The sequence below is a fragment of the Microtus ochrogaster genome, chromosome 4 (genome assembly GCF_000317375.1).
Source record: "Microtus ochrogaster isolate Prairie Vole_2 chromosome 4, MicOch1.0, whole genome shotgun sequence".
In the NCBI taxonomy this organism is placed as follows: Eukaryota; Metazoa; Chordata; class Mammalia; order Rodentia; family Cricetidae; genus Microtus; species Microtus ochrogaster.
In genome coordinates this window covers 22,614,882-22,635,887 of record NC_022011.1, presented here as the reverse complement: position 1 = coordinate 22,635,887, position 21,006 = coordinate 22,614,882, and the positions used below count along the sequence as shown (strand labels likewise).

At 46.2% G+C, this 21,006-nt stretch overlaps 1 protein-coding gene across 1 annotated transcript in view; it reads right to left on the bottom strand.

Moving 5' to 3' along the window:
- Positions 1 to 20,782, bottom strand: part of Wwox (WW domain containing oxidoreductase) — an 881,293-nt gene extending 860,511 nt beyond the window's left edge. Inside the window, exons 1-4 of the mRNA XM_005345723.3 lie at positions 20,595 to 20,782; positions 15,543 to 15,607; positions 14,623 to 14,680; positions 12,008 to 12,186 (exon numbers count right to left, since the gene is read on the bottom strand). Of these exons, the coding sequence (XP_005345780.1) occupies positions 12,008 to 12,186; positions 14,623 to 14,680; positions 15,543 to 15,607; positions 20,595 to 20,701 (409 nt within the window). The 5' untranslated portion in view covers positions 20,702 to 20,782. The remainder of the gene's footprint in view (positions 1 to 12,007; positions 12,187 to 14,622; positions 14,681 to 15,542; positions 15,608 to 20,594) is intronic.
- Positions 20,783 to 21,006: the final 224 nt, after the last annotated feature.

The window sequence follows — 21,006 nt, the reverse complement described above, 5'->3', positions numbered from 1 at the left end:
TAAACACAAATGGCTCCATCCCTGATCAAGAGGAAAATACAAAGGAAGCACAAAGCACAGGGCCAAGCAGCGATTACACTTGGTGAAAAAGGAGCCTCGGGCACGCAGACAGTCAGCTCTGTAGACAGAAAAGATGGTGTCTCTTGCCAAAAATCTGACTTGGCTCACGACTGAGATGCCTCTCCGAACAGATTTGTTACGGCGCTCTCCACTGTGTCAGCTACTCAATCTGGTAACTGGACAGGAACTCGGAATGGAAACTTCTTCACTAAGAGATACAGCTGTGATGGCATGGGTTTGGTTTGGTTTGAATGCATTGATGATCTCTAGGCTGAGACAAGCTTCTTAAGCCCAGCTGCCGAACTGAGCGCGCACAGCTGCCTTACTCTACAGCACAGCCGCACAGAAGAGCCCAGCGAGTTGGAAGACAAGATCCTGGGCAATACAGAAAGTTCATCCTTACAGACATGGGTGGCTAACAGCGAGCTCCTCCTTTTCTTTGCTGTTTTCCTTGTTTTCCCATTTTTATGTTTGTGCATGATATGTGTATATGTATGTATGCTTGTATATATGTGGGCACGTGTGTGAACGTATATGCATGTATGTGTGGAGACCCAAAGTCGTAGTCAGGAAACATCTTCCATCACTCCTCTGCCTTACTTATTGAGGCAAGGCCTCTCAGTCACAGTCAGAGCTCACAGATATGCCTGCTCTCACCTTCTCAGGCTGAACAGCTGGTGGGCTGCCAATCCCACTCGCTTTACTATGAGTTCTGAGGATTTGAACTATGGTCCTCATGTTTGCAAAAGAAGCATTTAACTACAAAGCCATGTTCTCAGCTTCTTGGGGTCCCTCCTTTTGGAGAGATTATTTTCAATATTTGGCTTCTATGACCACTTGGAAAAGTTTCCAGAAACAAGACGGTACTTTAAATTGTTCTTGTGGCCTATCAGAAGAAAGCACTCAGTTCACATAAGAATTCTACATCTGCCTCTGAACTGGCTCCATGCTGCAGACAAACTGAACACTGAGAAACTAAAGACCACCAGCAAGAAACCATGCAGCCCAAGAACTGGCAGTATTTTCACTTAGGAAATCGCAACACAAGCCCGCCATGGACTTCCTGACTCTATGAGGAATCCCTTCCAACTGCACCAAGTTTTGGCTTCTGGTCCCCTGGATGTCACCGTACTCTGTCAACTCTATCTGAGACAATACCTGGTTAAGACTTCCTAATCATAGCCACTAAACCTGCTGCACAGCACACAGTCCAGTTTCCTCAGCATCTGGCTCCCTTCCTGAGCATTGAAGTTGATGCCTGAACCAACCTCCCAGCACACCCCAATGAAAAAATATCAAGAGCTCCTAGAATATTCCATCTACTAAGGAATTAAATTACTCCCTTCCTCTTCCAACCTTCAGGGCTCTTTCCTACAGCCGCCAGGGTATTCTTTTCCACAACCATAAGCACCCTTATTCTAAAGGACTCTCCAGTGTCGCGCTGCCACCCAGTATTTCATCTATGTGAAACAGTGACTGAGTCAGGCGTGGCGGCTCATGCCTGTGATTCTGACTCAAAGTCAGCCTGGGCTATAAGACCCCCTTGTCTTAAAGGGAAAATGTGGCGTCACTGAGATAGCTCAGGAGGTACGGGTGCTTGCCATTGTGCCTGATGACTGGAGCTGGATCCCAGGAACCCACATAGTGGAAAGAGAGAACTGAGTCTTGTGAGTTGTCCTCTGACCATACACACACATGCATGTACACACACACACACACACACACAAATGCAAATTTAAAATGTTTTAAGAGACAGAGGAGTAATATGCTCTATATTTCACAAATGAAAAGCCTTAGATTAGAATAGTAAAGCCTGCCTTAGATCACTTATCAAGCTAACTGCTGCCCCACAATCTAGTTTTCTTCCTCCTATGTCCCAAGAACGTCCAGCCAAGGTGCTGAACCTCATTTCTGAGTGATGAGAAAATCACATTCCAACACTAACATGTTCTTGAGTATTCCAGAAAAGAGCAACAGCAAAAGTGGACGTTTAGGCTTAATACTGCAGGCAGTCCTGCAAACCATCAGTCACATGAGCAAGCGTCCTGGTGCCAGACACAGAAACAACTGTGATCTCTCTGATTCATACAAGGTCTAATGGTTCAAGTCCCTCCAGTTCCCCACCCACTATGATATCCTTTTTGTTCTCAGGCTGCAGCAACACCAACCCAGCCTCCTTTGTCTTTCATTTGATTCCTTTTCTTTCTTTGCTAGATGATGGAACAATCTGCCTTCTAACCAAAAGGGTGAAAATCTTTTCAGACTAAAGAACAGGTAATTCCATCACCGTTGTTCAGAAAGATGATCCTAGGACCAATGCATAGCTTCTGTAGCAACCTTGGGAGGACCTCAGAAGCAGCAAGCTTGGACACACCAAACTAATGTGAGGACTCACTCCAGCCTCCACCGCGGAAACGGCTGTAGGCTAAGTGTCTGCAAAGGGCCCAGAGCTCCATCCTGAATAACTACACACGAAGATGGAACTCTCAGTGCAGCTCAAGAGCTGGAGGAAGTCACCTGGCCTGAGTTACTCAGGTAGGAAGCGGTGAGCAGTTTGGAAACTAGGTCATGCCTGCTCCCAGAGTCAGAACTCCTTGTCTGCCCCTCTTCAGACTGAAGCCCGCCACCAATCAAGCCCGCCCTGCCTGTCAGCAGAGCTATTTTCAGCATTGGTACAATTTCACTACACGGGAGCCAGGCTCATCACATGAGCAAATGCAGGGGAAAGCTCCAGAGTGGTATTATTGGCTTTAACGGATCTGAGAGAAAACTGCAAAGCCCGAAAGCACCCATTCCTGACTATTGTTTACTGGCCTCGCAAGCCCCATTGTGAGCCTGTCAAAGGTGAACCTGAGTTTGCCGGGTGCCCAGGGTATGAGGGGGAGCTGGAGTGCCAGGCAAGGCATACTGCCTAAAGGACTTCATGAAGCAAGCTGGGAAGTCAGGCTGGCTTCTCTATGAATTGCCTCTTGATCACAGGATTGAATATGTATTTAGAGTAACAGACACTTGGAGATAAATTAACTTCTAAGAGAAAGGGACATTTTGAAAATTAAATTATACTGCATGGAACGAGCAATCAATCAGCAATCAATATGTATCTGATAGCCATGCATACAAAATGAAAAGGCAATTCATAAAAGAATAAGTACAAATGGCCAGACGTGAAAAACTGCTCCATCTTAGGTATAATCAGAGGCGTGAGGATTTAATTGATTTTTTTTTTAATGCTCTTTCCCAAGGTTGACAGGGACACGGGGCAACAACTGGCATTCAGACTGGTACAACAGTCTAGGGGTACAGTGTCACAAATCAAGATCTTAAGTTGGTGAGGAAATCTGCCGATTCAGCAAGTCTCCTTCCACAAAACAAGGCTGCAGAGTGTCACAGATGGGTACAAACACTTAATTACAAAATGTCTGTCTCCATCCCGTGGCTATTAAAAAGCTGGAATCTACCCAAATGTGCCACACTGGGGAAATAGCTAGAACCATATAATGGAATAGTATGCAACCATTTAAGAGGTGGAATATTTAATGGCAAGGAAAGATACAAACCACAGCTCAGAGGAAAAAATCACAAAGGAGAGGAGCTGATGCCTAGAATTGGAGATGCTGAATACTAACTGTATGCTTCCAGCTGGTAAGGGGTTTAGGACACGTTTTGTTTTGTTTGTCTCCATTTTCGAAATTTCCCACATGGGATACATATACATGTAACAATAGAAATAATTTTTAAATCATTTAAAAGAGAAGACGCAGAAAGCTAATTCAGTCTAACACATGGCTTGATGAGTGCTAGCTCCTATAGCCCAGAACTCAATGCCCACACCTGGCTCACACTAGCCCACTAGGAAGAATCCTAAGCAAGCATTCATGCCCTCACCTGTGAGCAACCCGGGGTTTAGAAGCCGCATCCTGCCATAGGCCACCCTGCAGATCCACCCTCGGCCCTCAGATGGCTGATCCCAGACCTGGCTCAGAGTGGGTGAGCTTGGTGGGGTATGTGCAGTTACTTCTCAGGCAAGCAAGGTGGCAGGTACCGTGCCCAGGGCCCCAGGGAGGAATCAGAGGCATTATGTACCCGTCCAAGGACCTCACGTCTCTCTTTGCTTTCTCTGGCACCATTCTGATGCAGCTACAAGCACTAGATGAGAATTCTAAAAGATAAGCAGAGAATCCTCACATCTAAAGAGCCTATCAGGGTAATATTACAGTGATATAGAGACATGGGTCTGAAATTTTAAGTACAGTTTAAAGGTAAGAATGAGAATCGTGGGGTTATTTATTTTACAACCACACAAAAACTCTACCTAATTTTGTTTCTATGAGATCTGTTCAAACAGAAAGCCTAGATCCACTCACCTTGCTAATCTGCCTCACACAGTGAAGGTGATGCCCTGCCCCAGTTTCAGTCTCTACCCCCCCTACACACACACACACACACACACACACACACACACACACACACACACACACACAATCTCCTATGGACACACATGTCTAGATCTCCTTAGACTCTGGAAGGAAACTTTAACCTGACTCCAAGGACAGCTGTCTGAGTACAGTATATAAAAGGATCCAGAAATAAAAAAAAAAAAAAAGAGTAAAACAGTCTGATAAACGAACACCAAGAGACTCCATGCCACCCAGCTCAGCACTAGCTCTGTATCCCAGAGCTCAGTCTGGCAAATCACTATGGGGGCCAATTAAATCAAGGGAAATGATTTGGGCAGGGGGACCTCCAACCACTGGACTGTTCTTCTTGATAAACCTATAAGTACCTTACACCAAGAGATCCTTGCAAGAGGCCCTTGTGGCCCAAACGCAGTTTTAGAAAAGGTTGAGAACCCATACAGGGACAGTGAGAGTGACGGGAAGGGCCCAGGACAGGGCTGCCTCACACTACCCAGTGACAGCCAGGGTTCACACCTGCAATAATAAAAGCGGTGCCTTTATTATCAAATCTGTAATAATTCCCAACAGTCACCTAGTTTTAACAATTTATTTCTTAAATGGTGAGCACATCTGTGCACGAGCGAACCAAACATCTCCACCCGGGTGAACCAGTCTGCTCTGGGACAGGAGGATACCCACAGTGTTTTCAGGTCGGTGAGAGGGGAGGGTGGCTGAGAAGTCACACAATGCACGACAGTATATTACAGAGTATATTCATCCTGTCTCCATTTACAATCTGAAAACAAGCCGTGTATAAAGCCAAGGCTAAGTTCCTTTCTTCTGGGCCACATTTCTGTTGACAGCTGAGAGTAGCAACGAATGAGCTGCTTAAACTTTAATGGTAGTATCAAAATCCCCCCAACACTGTGCAGAGCACTGGCTGCCTGCTTCACAGTCTGGCTTATAGGACCTCTTGTTTAAGAAACAGAATCTAAATGAGAAGGGATACATTTTCTTCCAGTACTAGAAAGCATTGTTCATAAACAACCTAATTAAAATACATTATATCACAGCAGATAAGGCTGCTGGGCAAGAAAAAGTAAATAAATAAGGTCACTGAGGCATTCTAAATGAATCTTAAACACGAGCATTAATATTTAAATATTACAATCCCCACTTAGAAAAAGAAATCAGATAATTGATAGGCCAGCACACTCAAAACCGATAATGCCAAGGAACACTGTCCTTGTGTAATTTGGCGGAACAAGCTGCTCCCTGAATACAATGGACCTTTTTGTGAAATGGACCTCTTCATCTCTGGCATTTTATACAAACAAAACAAAAACACAAAGCCAAGAAAGAGAAATGTGACACTGGCCCCCGTCTTCAGCCGGGGCTCTATCACGGAGACCGACACGTCCTAAAAGATATGTTAAGGAGGGAAAAGGCACTATTTAACAAAAGCAAAAGCGAGGCCAGTCAGCCAGGGAAGAAAACTACTACGGAAGGCCGGGTTAGTTCAATTATGTCGAAGGGCAACAGTGCCCTCTAGTGGGAAGTAGGATAAACTAGCGGAACATGGCTGCTTTCAGGTTAATTACAGAAAACAGCAATACTTGTGTTACAATGCATACTGTGCCGCAGCTCCATTATAAGAAGGCAGGAAAGAAGAGAATCACTTTAATTGAATTTTATGGAAGACCATTTCCAAGTTTGCATGTGATATACCACCTTAATAATGTAGAAATCAGATTCGTAAACATTTTCTTTGAATTAGGAGTTTCAGCCACTTTGTCACTGAAGCATAGCTAACATGAATTACATTTATTAAACTGACATTAAAAAAGTGAAAACCCAAACCTACTTGAAAATATAAAATTAACTGGGGCCTTAGAGAGCAAATTCCTTCTGACAATGACCAGAGGGGTATATGCAACATATATACACGGTCATAAACTAACTCATTCTAGGCACCCTCCGAGGTTTTTACACAGGGTGAGCAAACCACACGGTGGTGATCCCTGCAGCAATTTTAATGGGCCTCTTGTTTGGGCAGTGAGCATCCCAAGCACTATGATATCCAAGAATATTCAGATGTGAAGTGGCTGTTCGACTCACGAAGTATTCATTTTTAATTTTTGTGTAATGCCAATCAAGGACCTTTTCCAATATTGTCAAAAATCTCAAATTTCCAGTCAGATGTGGAGAAGGCTGAGGCAGGAGAATTCCCCTGAACTGGAAACCAGTCTAGGCTATGTAATGAGACTGTCTCAAGGAAAACAACTTCCAACAGTTTCTCGGGAGGGAATAATTTCAAATCACTTTAGCTTAAGAGTACAGTTGTCATAGATATATTTAATTAATTCCCCCGGGGTCACTTCGATGATTTAGGGGCTTCCTTCTGCTTATGAGCAAAGAGTTCCCAAAAGGAAGATGTTACTTGCGGCCCCATGAGCTCATATCTCATCAACTGAAAAGGAGAGCAGTGGGGAATTTCAGGGCCCCAGACACAAAGGTGCAGGCTTCACTCAGGAAAGGGACTAGGGGGCAGGTTCTGGCAGCCCAGCTAGACTCTGACGCCCTGTAGTTCCCGATAAAATAACGATGCCGCTGCATGGTCATAAAGGAAAACAGCGGAGCATGGGCAGCACTCTCTGTAGGCGGGAACCCACTAGAGTGGGGATTTCCAGGATAAAAGGGTGGCACTAAACTTCATGTCAGAGCACCAGCACATGATTTAGGGACAAGATCCTCTAAACCAGGACATAAGCACTCTGCGCTGTAAGAGCACTGCGAGGCTCTCAACAAGAAAGCCTGGCGCTTTTACATTGCTCTAAAGACAACAAATTGAGGGGTGATTGACAGCTTGAGTGAGCACCTCTTTTATCTCCAAGAGCATGAATTTGGGGTGTATGTGTGTCTCTACAGTAAGCCCTGGGGTGGTGATTATAATGACATATATAATAGTAGAAAGTTAAAGCATCAGTCTTAAAATACATACATACATATTATACACGTACATAACTATTATACATGCATATATACAGCAACATGCATACACACACTATATATACAAACACATTATACACATACACTACACACACATTTTATATTTATATATACACACATACACACTACATATACACACATATATACACACATGCATTTTTATATATATATATATATATATATACACATACACATTATATATATATAAACACATACTACACACACACATCAGCATCGCTGGCTTATGCTTTTTTTCCAAGGGAAAAGCTAGTTTTGTTTTTGTTAATGGCTCCTCTGGCTCAAAACTCAAAGCCAGGCCAGGCTATTTCAGAGGAAACCACATATGATGCAGGCTGACATTATAAAGGTCCAGAAGATGAAAGAAACTTTTCATTCTGATTAAGCTCAGAAACCCTACTGACTTAGGACTAGAAGAGAGTTCTATCACTGGTACTCTGAACGCTGGATTGGGATGGTCTGGTGTGCTCACGCCTGCTAACAGGGTTCTAACAACATCTGACAAAAGCCTGACTGTTTCTCCATAAACAGCATGGCAATACGTCCACCTATTTGAAGTGTCAATCGTATGGAGCTCAAATGCTGCTCTGACAAACTATGTTTGGCTGCTCTCTCAGAGCCAGTCGGTGCCATCTGATTCCAAGTCAGACCACGGGTTCAAGGCAAGCAGCGTCCACACAGCACTGTGCAAACATAACCAAATCTGCTCGCAGACAGGTTTAGCTTAGGAAAATCCATGAGGCACCAGGAAAACGGGAGACTCCCTAGCCTAAAACATGCCCTTCTTGAGACTCCCCAGGACTTAAATGCGGTCATCTCCACGTTGAAGCCGTTTCCTTCATTTTTTACAGAATCAGAGCCAGCCAGCCAGTGGCTAACTCCAGAGAGCCACAACCTCCTGCCCCTCCTGCCCAGCTGTGCTGCACACACGGTAGTGAGCTCCTCCCTTGTCTACTGGTTAGCAGGCTCCGGGCTCTTGGTCTGCTAGCAGCAGCTCTGGATGAAGGGACGGCTCCCCCTGGAGCCTGAGATGCTGATCTCCACTGAGGTCCACAAGCTACAGCTTTCAGTCTAAGTCTTCAGGTTCAGAAAGCTGGTTAAACAAAGGCCAAGGAGAGAGTGTTAGTTTCTGAGGAGACAACAGTCTAACCTCCAGCTCACTAAGAACACGGGTAAGGTGGGTAGATATTGGGGAGACAACCCTTCCAGCTACCCATGATGTGCTGGCCATGCTCCTCCTGCAGCCTGGGTACCCATTATCCTAGCTCCAGCTACACTGTGGCTGACAAGAATGCCAAGGCAACCCAGCTTTGTTTTCAGCTAGACCACCCAGTGTGGGAAGAACTAATGCTTTGAGTGTGAGCCCCACATAAATACATTAGTTTGGGGGCCATATAATCCCTGCTGTTTTACTCAACTTCTGGGGATACCCTAAATGTGCATGGCTGTGTTCCAATATGAAACACCTACAAAATCAAGTCAGTCAGGTTACACCCGGGGCCTGCAGTTAATCCACAGCCAATCTAGACAGCTGAGTCCAGTCAAAAGAGGTAAAGCTGGCTAACAACTGTAAAGAGAAGGCCCAGGAGCTGGGTGTGGTGGGGCACATCTGTGATCCTGGCAGGCAAGGCAGCTGGATCAGGAGCTGGAGAGTAGGCTGGCCTATATAGTGAGCTCAAGCAAGGACACATGGTAAGATACTGACTCCAAGAATCAGTTTTTCCATGCTCCCATTGTACTTCTGCATAGCCTCTGAAGAGCCATCCTGGCCTTTTCACCCTGCATAAAACTGAGAATGCTTCAATTGTGTTAGTAATATCAACTATCAGCACTCAGAGTTAGATCTGCATTGCTTATGGCCAGTGTGAGAAAGGCAGTGACTGAACAGTCTGCTCAGAGCTCACACCAAAGGCGGCAAGGCCCTGGGAAAACACAGGCCTCCCTCAACCAGCACTCACAAGCAGACACAGGGGGTGGGGGGAGTGCTCAGAATCAATCCACTCAGCTTCACAGGCCAAAGACTCAAATGCTGATACACAGACAAGCATCGCCCTGCTGCGGCCCAAAGAAAGGGATGCTGACAACCCTGGCAAAGCTTTCACAGAGGTGACACCAGTGATCTTGGGAGCAGATGCCCACTCCACTCTACATTCAACAGGCAAAAATGAAGCAGTTATGCTAGTTTATACATCGGCAGTTGAACTGCGGGGGGGGGGGGGGGAGACACCAGTGATGGAGAAGCCACAGACTACCTGGGCAAGAACACTTTTCAAGACTTTCTCAAAGGACACAACAGTCAACTGTGTTGTGATGAAAAGACACGTGCCTATCAACCTCCAGCTTCTTCAAGCTCGTTACACCTGCTGAAGAGGGACAGGGATTTGTACAGATTCGATTACTTGGAATTTGTAGTATATTATTCCAAAAATTAAGAGTCAAAATCTTCAGCACTAGCAGAGACTCGTGCTTGGTCAAGTAGAGAGGGAGAAGGAGAGACAGGAGTGTTAAAGTCAGTCCCTGAGGGAAAGCAGGGGCCGGGAACACTGCTGGCTTTCCAAAAACCTCCCACAACCCACTTCCCCTAACACTGTGACCAGTCACACCAGTGAGACCGTGCACATCTCCTGCAGTGCACACAAATTAGAGAATGGGCACAGGAAGGATGTGCTGGAGGGAAGTGGGAGCAGTGGAGAGGTAGAACATCCGCCCTGCTCCCAGAAGCCTTTGGGGCCCACGTGTTTCTTCACACTTCACACTTCAGAATCTCCTTATCTCTCTGTATCAGAAATCACCCAAGCATCATTCTCATCCTGTCCGCGGCCAGCTCTGAATCCAAGATGACAAACAGCTGGCGCTGCCACTCTCTGCGATGACAACAGTAGTATCCAAAGGTCTGCTAGCTAACATCAGAGCAAGCAGCCCGACGGGAGCCAGTCACACACCTCACTGATCAAAGACAGCCTATCCCCGGGGCTGGAAGGACGGCTTCCCAGATAAGCGCTGCCCAGGGAGAGAACCCAGACTAAGTTCCCGCACCATCATGGAAGCTCACAAACATCTATAACTCCACATCCATGATATCCGATAACCTCTTCAGGACTCCCAATGTGGCGTACAGAATACTGATACACATAATACAAAATAAGTAAGTTTTAAATAAATAAGAAAGAAAACCTGTTCAACTAAAGGACCGAGAGGTGAGGTCTTTCATTGAACTCTTAGTGAGCCGAGGGTTAGAAAAACAAAGGGGTTTTTCTTAACTCATCCAACCATCTTTAAAACTTCCTCTGCAGCGTCCCAGGTCCACACTCAGAACTGTAGCAATGCATTGCTTCTCGGACCCTGAGGAGCCAGTCATTATTCCCAGCACTGCGGCTCCACTGACAGCATGGCACTTCTCCAGGATTTACCCAAGGCAGAGACTGAAAGGGCTGGACGGAATGTATTCAGAGCTGAGATGGGGTTTGGGAGGTGATTTTTAAGGAACCTGCTTCCTATTTCTTTAAAAAAATTCCTTTGTCTCTTTACCTTAGTGGGAGTATGGTCAAGATACTGACCATCTCTGGGATGGCGATCTCAAGCTCTGAGAGCCTGACACATAGCACAGTGACTGATCCACTGTGGTACTTCACCTCCTATGCTTGCTGGAAAAGGACACTGGGGACTCCAAAACCAGAAAGAAGAACAGAGAAAAGCTCATGAGAGAGGTCATGATGGGCCACTGTGATAGATGATACAGAGATGGACAGAGAGAAACCTGACAGAGGACAAGCCAGAGGACAGCTGGATGCAGCTCTATTCTTCAAACTGAAGTTGCACATCCTATCTAGAGTCATTCAGATGCTAATGTCAGATGTCAATGGACCAAAACAAAATAAAACCCATCCCTCAGGATGGCACAAATGCCATTGCTACTGCTGCACCAGCCCGGGAAGCCACTGACCTCACCATGGCCACTGTGGTTAAACAGTGGCAATTAGGAGGGTTGCTACAGAGGTGAAGACAAGGACAAATTCTCCAGTTTTATGAAGAAATAAGATACGGTTACCAAAAGAAAATGATAGGCTCAATGACCAGTGGAAACCTGCAGTACCCTTGGATCCAAAGTCACAATCTGCTGTTGTCCAGTATCCCATTACCAATCAATTTTGGTTTGAATAACCCAGGTAATTGGAATACATCCATGCACCGCACAGACCGGGTCAAAGACTCTTAGCCAGAGCCTGTTGTCTCCAGCCCCTGAATACCAAAATAGTCACAGCCTTTGCTGACTTCTCAGCTTTGAGCAACTTCAAGGTCAGGTCCCACACAGCCTCCCACTGGAGCATGGGGGTTGAAAGAGGCTGTGATTCTAATGAAACAACAGCTCAGAAGGAAGGCTATGTGACCATCTTGAGACTGGAGCTTCACTACCAAAGTTTTACTACAGTTTTACATTTAAATGGAGTTCACTGAAAACCAAAAAGAAAAAAAAAAAAAAAAGGAGTAAAGTAAAGTAGGATGACAGTAAGGTACGGGCCTACCTATTCCTGAATTCGCGCCGGTAACCAGGACCACCTTTCCCGTGAAGTCTCGGCCCTGCAGGATCTCCATGGCAGTGGTGCTGCCGTCGTATCTCTGTCTAGTGGTTGGCTTTGTTGGATTATCATCCACAGTAAATGCCAACCTTGGGTCCAAGTAGGTAGTTCTTTTATTTATGTGGCTGCAAAGAACAGGGAGGGCATTGAACTCTATACAGCAAGGACCAGCATCTCCAAATACAAGATACACTAATACCTCAGGCAAACACCGTGATTCTTGCACCAGAAGGATTACTGTCAAACATGGAGAGATCCAGAACCCATTTGATCTTCTAACCTTCAGAGACTGTATTCCTGCCTGGGAACACAGCCATGGAAGCTTCTCAGAACTACTTGAAAGTACTACGGCACACTTGGCCCCTTTTCTCTCACAGCAGCTTCCTGAGATGGCTCTAAGCTTCTACTGAATTCCTGTTAATATAAATTTGTCTGTAAGATCTGCCAGGCACTCCCATCAATACATGTCGAGGTACTTTTGCTGGGCTTTTCGGGGGCCCAAAACCCCTGCTATACAAGGAGAAAGTGGAAATGATGGAAGTTTTAATAACTATAAAATGTTTTACTGTTTTGCATTTTAAGACCACAGCAATGCCACCTATAATAAGTGCTCTACTTTTAATTTGGAATTGATCTAGAACAGAAACAACATTAAAATATACTGGCACATACAGATTATTAAATTACTCCTTTTAATACCATTTTTATATTTTAAATGTGTTCTTGGGCCGTCAAGATGGCTCAGCAGATAAAGGGGCCTGCTCCATAACCTGATGACTGAGTTCAATTCCCAAAACCTATGAGATAAAGGAAACAATCGACTCCTGCAAGTCCTGATGGCCATGATGCGCATGCATGCGTGCACATACACACACTCTCTAAATATATAAAATGTAACACAAGAATTATGTGTATTCTTGAAATCTGGGATAAAGTCATTGTAATGCCCTAAACATGTTTAAAACTATTAAGAACCCTTCCGATATACATAGAGTGCTGTGATTTAAAATGTGCATGTGTGGGCTTCATGGCACAGGCCTATAATCCCAGCAAAAAGAGGACTGTAATTTCAAGGCCAGCCTGAGCCACTTAGTGAGGCCCTGTCTGACAACACTGACATTAGGCAGTGCTGGCTGTGCTGTCATCTCCGCTCCTCAGTGACTCCACCTTGGTAGACCAGATCTGGCAGTGGTGACAGCATTTGCACATGGAAACAAATCTACACTTCTTTTCCCTGAAGAGCTGGTTGTTGAGCATATTACAGCATACACCTGCAGCAGGCTAGAGAATAAATAACAAGCCAGGAAAACCTTGTTCCAGCTTGCTTGCAAACCCATGCTCGTTCTTAAATAGATCAGCAGTTAGCTGATGTGTCCATAGCTTGCTTCTGTAGTTTTACTGGGACACAGTAACGGGCATCATTTTTGTATTAAAACAGAAACCATGTAGTGTCATACCCTAAAACATGATCTCTGATCCACTACAGAAAAGTTTGTTGATCCCTCTCTATAGTAGGCCAGTCAAACCAGCATGCTTCAGAATTCCCTGGAGGGCATAGGCTGCCAGCTACCACCACCCCATCCCAAGTTGAAATTTAGATAGTAGGGGAACTGAGTGTGAGTGTGTGTGGTGTGTGTGTGTGTGTGTGTGTGTGTGTGTGTGTGTGTGTGTGTGTAATAAGTTCTCAAGAGCTGCCAAGGATGCTGACTGGAGAATCCCACCTTGGAACCACTGCTCTGGGCAATAAAGAGGAAGGTACCCCAGAGAACAGCTTCACGATCATGTGTATGCTCCGGAGGAATCTGGCTGCAGGGAGTCCCAGAGTTCTACAGTCATGTTCTCCAAGAAAAACATGGAAAAGGATATTTGGAACATAAAAATAAAGAAATGATATCCCTATTTTGATAAGGGTAATGATTTTTATAGATCAAGGGAGAGGAAACCCTTTATAATCTAATAGGCAGCAGAGAATACCCACACATCCACCTACCCATCAGAGAGGCTGCCCTGCTGGAGCTGCCAATGACTGCTCAGACTCTCCAAAGCAAGCCCTAGACTACCTGCCCCCAGTGCAGGAGACATGCCAGAAGGGAGTTCATTAGGTTTGCTGACAAACTATTTACTTCAGGTAAACCTGCTAATGTAATTATTCCTACAGGGATAGTAACAGGTGAGGTCTAACACTGCCACTGTAGTTACAAAAATATGAAAAATGGGAGTTCCAGAAATGGCACAGCAGTTAACGGCACTTGGTGCCCAATTATGAGGACTGGAGTTTGGAACTCAGCACCCATCAACAAGCCAGGCATCCCAAGTTTGTACATCTGTAACCCCAGCTCCAAGGGTTGTAGATACAGGACTGCTAAGGCCTAGTGTAAAGATAAGGGTGGAAAACTGCAGATTGGAAGAAACAAAAAAACAAAATCACCAAGCCAGCGAAAATGGTTACTCCTGCTGACAATACAGGTATATATGACTTCAAGGATCCACCAACATAGGGAACTGTAATTGAAAATTCCTCTTCAAAGCCAACCTGGCCATGTTTCTACATAGACACTTACTCAACAAAAAACAGTTGTCCGTTCTCGTCAGTCTCTTGCTCCCATCCATATGGCAAATCTGAAACACAAGAAAGATTGATTGACAGCTGTGTATGTGTAGTGGAATGAAGCCAAGCCATGCCCCAAGGTCAGGAAGAAGGGTCATCCTTCTTATCTCCAGTACCCTAAACTCTCTGGACCAGCTTCCTCGGGTAACAAGGTCAAGGGCAGTGGCTACAGAAGGCCCAGTCTCCCATCTGAAACGCACATTTCTGCCTCTGATTTAGCTAAAATCCTGTTACACTCTTGATCACCCTTCAGCGTTCACTCGGCTCCGCCTCTTCCTGCGAGCCTCAGCAGCTGCTCGCGTGAGCGTGAGTTCCCGAAGACCGCAACCATGTCTGCAAGTACAGCGGACACTGACCAGTGGGGTGCTGACTTGTGCCATGGTTTAGAGCCATCCCATCATTTCCATGTACCAGCCCATTTGTCTTCAACTAGACCCCAAGCCCACTGAGGCCAAGCAGCTTCAACGTCTCTTGTTTTTATTCAGTACTTCTTCTATTCCATGGATTGTGTACTTGTTCGGAAGCACACAGAAGTCATGGTCTCATAAAAACCCGACATTTGCCTCCACAGCCTACACTAACAGCAATCACACACACGGTGCAACTACAGAGAAACCCAGCAAGGCAAAGGCCTCAACTATTTCAGTAATCTTTTGTTTAAGGCCAGAAGATACCCTCCTGTCAATCTCAAGATCTTATCTCCTCTCCTGCCAAATCCCACTAGACTCTCAGACTGAGAGTCTTATTCCTTGATGGTCACCCAGCAGGCAGCCTTCCCAGAATGCCAGGGTCAACTGCTACCTCACCACTGTGACACCTTCCCTAGCTCATCAATGTTGCAGACTTGGGATTCTGGGCTACTGACATACAAACCTCCTGCAACTCGTTTCCTTTTGCCGGTTTTCGGATGTTCCCACTGGGTCTTTTCCTCGGTGTGGCTGAAACACAGACCACAACAGAAAACATTAACATGGCTAAAGAGTAATCACTATGTCTCTCCCAGATAGAGTGGGAATAGTAAGAACAGGTGCAGAAATAAGTACTCAGAGCAGAAATTTTCCTGGCTACATCAGGTCTGAGGCCCCAGGCCTGAAAGAATTTTGCAGGCCAGGTGGAGAGAGCAGTGGGAGGGCGAGGAGGGACTGGGTCCCAGCGATGAGTCAGCTTTGCAAAGCTTTGTGAGTCACAAAGGTCTAGGAAAACACTTTGTGTTTCTTTTCCCTTTATTTAAGGATAAACTGATAAACTTCAGTGTCTGGTTTATAGTGCTCACATTTAAATATAGTCTTTATTATATATAATCTTTTTTAAATGCTTATTTTCCTTGTTCTTTTTGCTTTTTTTTTTTTTGATGTTGTTGTTGTTGTTGCTGCTGTTTAGTTTTGCTGTTGCTGCTGTTTTTTGGAGATGAGGTTTTATGCAGCCTGGGCTAGCCTGAACTCACTATCTAGCCAGGGAGGACATTAAACACTTAATAACTCTACTGTCTCTACTTGCTAAATACTAAATTACAGAAGTGACTTTAAAAATGTACATTCTGGGCTGGTAAACTGGCTCAAGAGGTAAAAGAGCTTGCTATGCAATCCTGACACAAATTTGCTGCCTGGATCCAGCAGTGGACATAGAGAACAAGCTCCTGAATATTGTCCTCTGACCTCCACCAGAATGCCATGATATGCGCACTGTTAGACAGACAGACAGATACACACACACAGTTTTAAATGTGTGTTCTGACCCCAGGTGTAACTGCAGTGTCTCATAACTCACTGGGTCCTGAGCACACCCAAAAGAACATTAAGAACGCAGTACGATGGCAGCACAGGTCACAGGCTATAACAAGATGACAGTGGATCTGCGGACACTAGGTCTGACAGGAGAGGCCCTAGGCGCCACTAGTCCACTCACCCCACCTCTCAGCCATCACTTCCTGTCCCTTGCAGAATGGGGCTGCTATGAGGACACTGCTCAAATGGCCCCACGGAGAATCATTATAATAAAGTGGTAAACTAGTAAAACATTCTACTGGTAAACTGTCATGTGTTGTCCAAGCCCACTGAAAGCGGACTCTTGGATCAAGGAGCATGTTTATTTCAGGTATCCTCCAAAAGCTCCCAAGAGACTGATGACAGGAAGAAAAGAAGCAGAAGACAGCTAAGGGTATTTAAAAAAAAAATACCATGTCCTTGAACACAGCTAGAAGATTCCTAAGTGCCCTCCCTCAGCTACGATTTACCCCACAATATAAAAATGTCTGTGGGTAAGGGGAAGCTTGTCCAAGGAGAGCTGTACCAGGAGATGGGGAAAGCCAGGATGGCCCCTCACAGGGCTCCCAGATGTCTGCTGCTGTTGAACACATCTGACTTAAAGCTGTGACTTTACTTCTCTCTCAGCTGGGCTCCTCCACTCTGTCTCTGAGGTACTCCACTGGATAGTACTTTGCTAGTCACGGCTTCTATCTATCTGCTACATGGCATTTGGTCCTTTACATTTGTTCAATTCACATTTAATAAGCCCATTTAAAACTGAAAGTATAGCTGTAATAGATCATTCTCGTATAGAGTATGGATTAAAAGCTAGAAACACTGTCGCCAGTGACAAGAACCCAATCATCAGGGAACCAAGGGGACACTGAAGGAAGCACTTGAAGCATTCACTTCCTTCAATCCACACTCAAAAGGAGAGTAACTAACTGTATCACTTTATCACCAGCTGACAAGATGCCTATTTAGATGCCAGGAACCAAACACAGTGGAAGTACAGGTGGCTGGCACAGCATAGACAGGCCTCTAGGGCAGAGACTCTGCACACAGAGGTGCAGGTAGGAGCGGCAAATGCAGGATCACTGGCATGACCCTTAACCTCCTGCTCATACAATCCACTTACTTCTCCAGAGTCACTCATCCCTTCTAAAGACACAAACTCAGTGTTACTCCCTGGCTCCATCCAGATCCTCACACCAGTGGGCTCCAGAATCTGACAACAGAGTCCCAGGTCCTCAGTAAAGCACAGAAGGGCTTCTGCAAATTGATTCCTTCCACGACAGTCTCTGGCTTTACAGCCCTGTACCACAGACAGAGGCCTGCCCTGCCTGGGACCCTTCCTCCTGCTGTGCCCTCCACCTGCCTGACTTCCTGCCACACGGACCCACCTTTCACCTGTGCTCTGAGACACAGGCCAAGGACACCTCTCTGAGACAGGCTCCCTTGCCCACTCACACACACCCCCTGCTGGACAGACTCAATGTACTGGAGCTACTAATACAAGTCATCCATCAGGTCTTGGGGAGCTCCTTTAGATGGCAGCTGCACCTCACTCAGCTGGGCATCACCAGTGTCCACAGGGGGCCTGGCTCTTCAGGGCTCTATACACTTGAAGGAATAAATTCCCTGAGCCTCCCTGTTTCCTGTTTCTGTCCTGGCCACCAGGGACAGGAGTGACTCATACCCTTACTTAGCTGAAAATCTCATGGGAAGTTTACAGCCTATCAATGGAGAGATTCCAAGGCACAAACTAAGACCTAATTTGATAATAAGCTAGGAACGTTATCTTTAAACTTTTTCTGAAACCAAGTAGGGTGATGCAAACATGTGATTCCGTGCCTGGAAGGTGGAGGCAGGCGGCAACCGGATCAGGAATTTTTAATATCATCCCTGGCTACTTAAAAGAATTCTAGGCAAGCGTGGGCTAAAAGAAACACTGTTGGACAAACAAAACTATAGCACACGCCACTAATCCCAGAGGTGAGAGGAGCTCTGGGAGTTTAAGTTTTTAGTTAAATATTAAAAACTAAAAATACAAATTATAGGTGTTATTATAATATCTTGCTTTCTGAAAGCCAAGTGATAAGAGACTCGTGTGAAAAGCCTTAAAAAGATTGATTCTCCTAGATGTTAAAAACAGAAAGCCAGGTATGTTCATGCATACTTGTTGACCCCGGCCAGTCCTCAGGAAGTGAAGAAAGGAGACTCAGGAGCTCAAGTTAAAGCCAGCCTGGACTCATGAGACCCTGTTTAAAAAGATATTTTACAAATTCATAAAAAAGCGGGGTGGGGGGGCAGTGTCACACACCTTTAATCCCAGCACTGGGGAGGCAGAAGCAGGTGAGAAACCTTGTCTTGGGAAAAAGAGAGAGGGAGGGAGGGAGGGAGGGAAGGAGGGAGGGAGGAATGAGGGAAGAATTTCAGAAGAGGAAACAAGGGCTGGAGAAATGGCCCAACGGTGGAGAGCACTCCCTGCTCTTCCAGAGGACCTGAGTTCAATTTCCAGCAACCCTATGGTGGCTCACAACCATCTGTAATGAGATCTGACGCCCTCTTCTGGCGTGTGGGCATATATGCAGACAGAATGTTGTATACATAATAAATAAATAAATCTTAAAAAAAAATAGAAGAGGAAGCAAATTGGGGGTGGGACAAAAAAAGAGTAATGGGATATGGACCACTATGAAAGTCCACAGTGTACATATGAAATAAAAAGCAGGGACTTGGGGACTAGGAGGGAGATGGACCCTTGGTAGGCAGAGAGCTAGGGAGAGGAGCCATGGCTAAGTAACAAAGGTGAACTCCCAAAGGCCAGCTCTTCCTTACCCTCCTGACCTGAGACAAAAGCCTGACAAAATTTTTTTTAAAAAAAAAAGGCCTTGTTGGTGTTTTGCTGTTGCCAGCAGGCCCTTGGTGATACTCAACAAGTTCAAGGCCAAATCAGGGCATGTTACCCAAGAGTTGTGGGTCAACCAACCACCTTATCTTTCTGTAAACTGACCAACTCTTATATTAGGGAAGGAAAGCTCTTCAAAGACTTAAAAATAAAAAAGAAAGAAAGGAGAAAGAAAACGAACTCTCAAAAAGAGCCTGGATTTGGGGGGGGGGTGTCCAGAGTCCCCCCTCTGCATTGCACAGGGTCTTTTTTAAACGCCCTTCAACTGTTGATTCTGCCTGCTGCTGTTTAGGGTAGTGGAGATTTCTCCACCACTACCTGTAGCACTGGAGTTTTTCCTATCTTTTAATTCTTTAACTCGCAGAGAAAACGAACCCGATTGAGAGCCCTAACTGTATCAAAAGCCCATCATTTTGCACATTAAATATATATTACTTGCTGAAAATGAGCAGATTCCCCCAACGCTAGAGTCAGCTGCAGTAAGTTCTCTATAGAAAACTCCATGTCTGTATATAAGACACTACCCAGATACTACGGGTGGAGGGTCGGGGGTCACACAGTCCTACGTTCACAATGAGGTCCTGTAAAGGCAGGTGGATCTGTGAAAATTCGAGCCTAGTTCCAGGGCAACCCGGTTTTCATAGAGATCCTGTCTCAGAAAAAGGGGAGAAGGAGGAGGGACTGACCACACAGGTAATTCCAACATCAGGCCTAAGCAACTTTCCCACAGATACAGTTCAGCTAATGCCGGCTGGGCGGGAGATCTGCAAGCCACCAGCCTCTCCTCTGTGTGCCTTATGTACAGCACTAGATTCGTTCTTGTGTCAACTCATTTTACTGATGGGGAAAACACTAGTCAGGGCTTTCAGTGGCCCAAGGTCACGCTTAGTTATGGAGAAAGGCTCTGCTGCGGAAACTTTCCCAAATACTTCCCTGGGAAACCACTGTGAGCCACCCAGGACCTCTGTTTAAAACTGCAGACTGCTGGGGCCTTCAAGGGTCGCCTTGGCGGGAGCTGGGCATGGACGTTTGTTCTATTTCCTCTTAAGACCTCGGAGCCAGCACCGCACCAGGCAGTGGCACCTCGTGAGCAGCAGGGGGCGTTGCTGCAGGATGCCCGGTGGCCCGGTCTTGGCCCTGAGCCCGCAGCAGCGGGGCCCCGAGGACAGGTGGCTGGCGATCTGGATGTGCGTGCCCGCCGGGCTGCACAGCGCAGGGTCCAGGCCTCGCAGGACACGGGTCCCGGGGGCGCCGCTCCAGGCCGCTTACTTGGCGTAGTACACCCAGCCGTCCTTGGTGGTTCTCTCCTCCCAGCCGGGAGGCAGCTCATCCTCGCTGTCCGTGTCGTCCAGGCCCGCGTAGCGGAGAGCTGCCATGGTGGTGACAGGAGTAATCGCCGGGTCTCCCCTCAGCAACTCTGCCTTCAACCGCGCCGCCGCGCTTCACAGAGCGCCCCACCCCCCGCCCCCGGACCGCTCGCGCCTGCGCACCGCAAGCCCAGCCGATCCGCATCTGTAATCCAGTTTCCTGTTTTCGCGGCGACTGGCGGGAAAGGGGAGGGAACCTGAAGAGAGAAGCAATGGAAGCGCTGGAGAGACCGAACGGCCTTGCGGCTGGAAGGAAAGACAGGAACGGCTCAGAAACTGGAATAAGCGTCTTCACCCGCTGGAAGGGGCGTGCT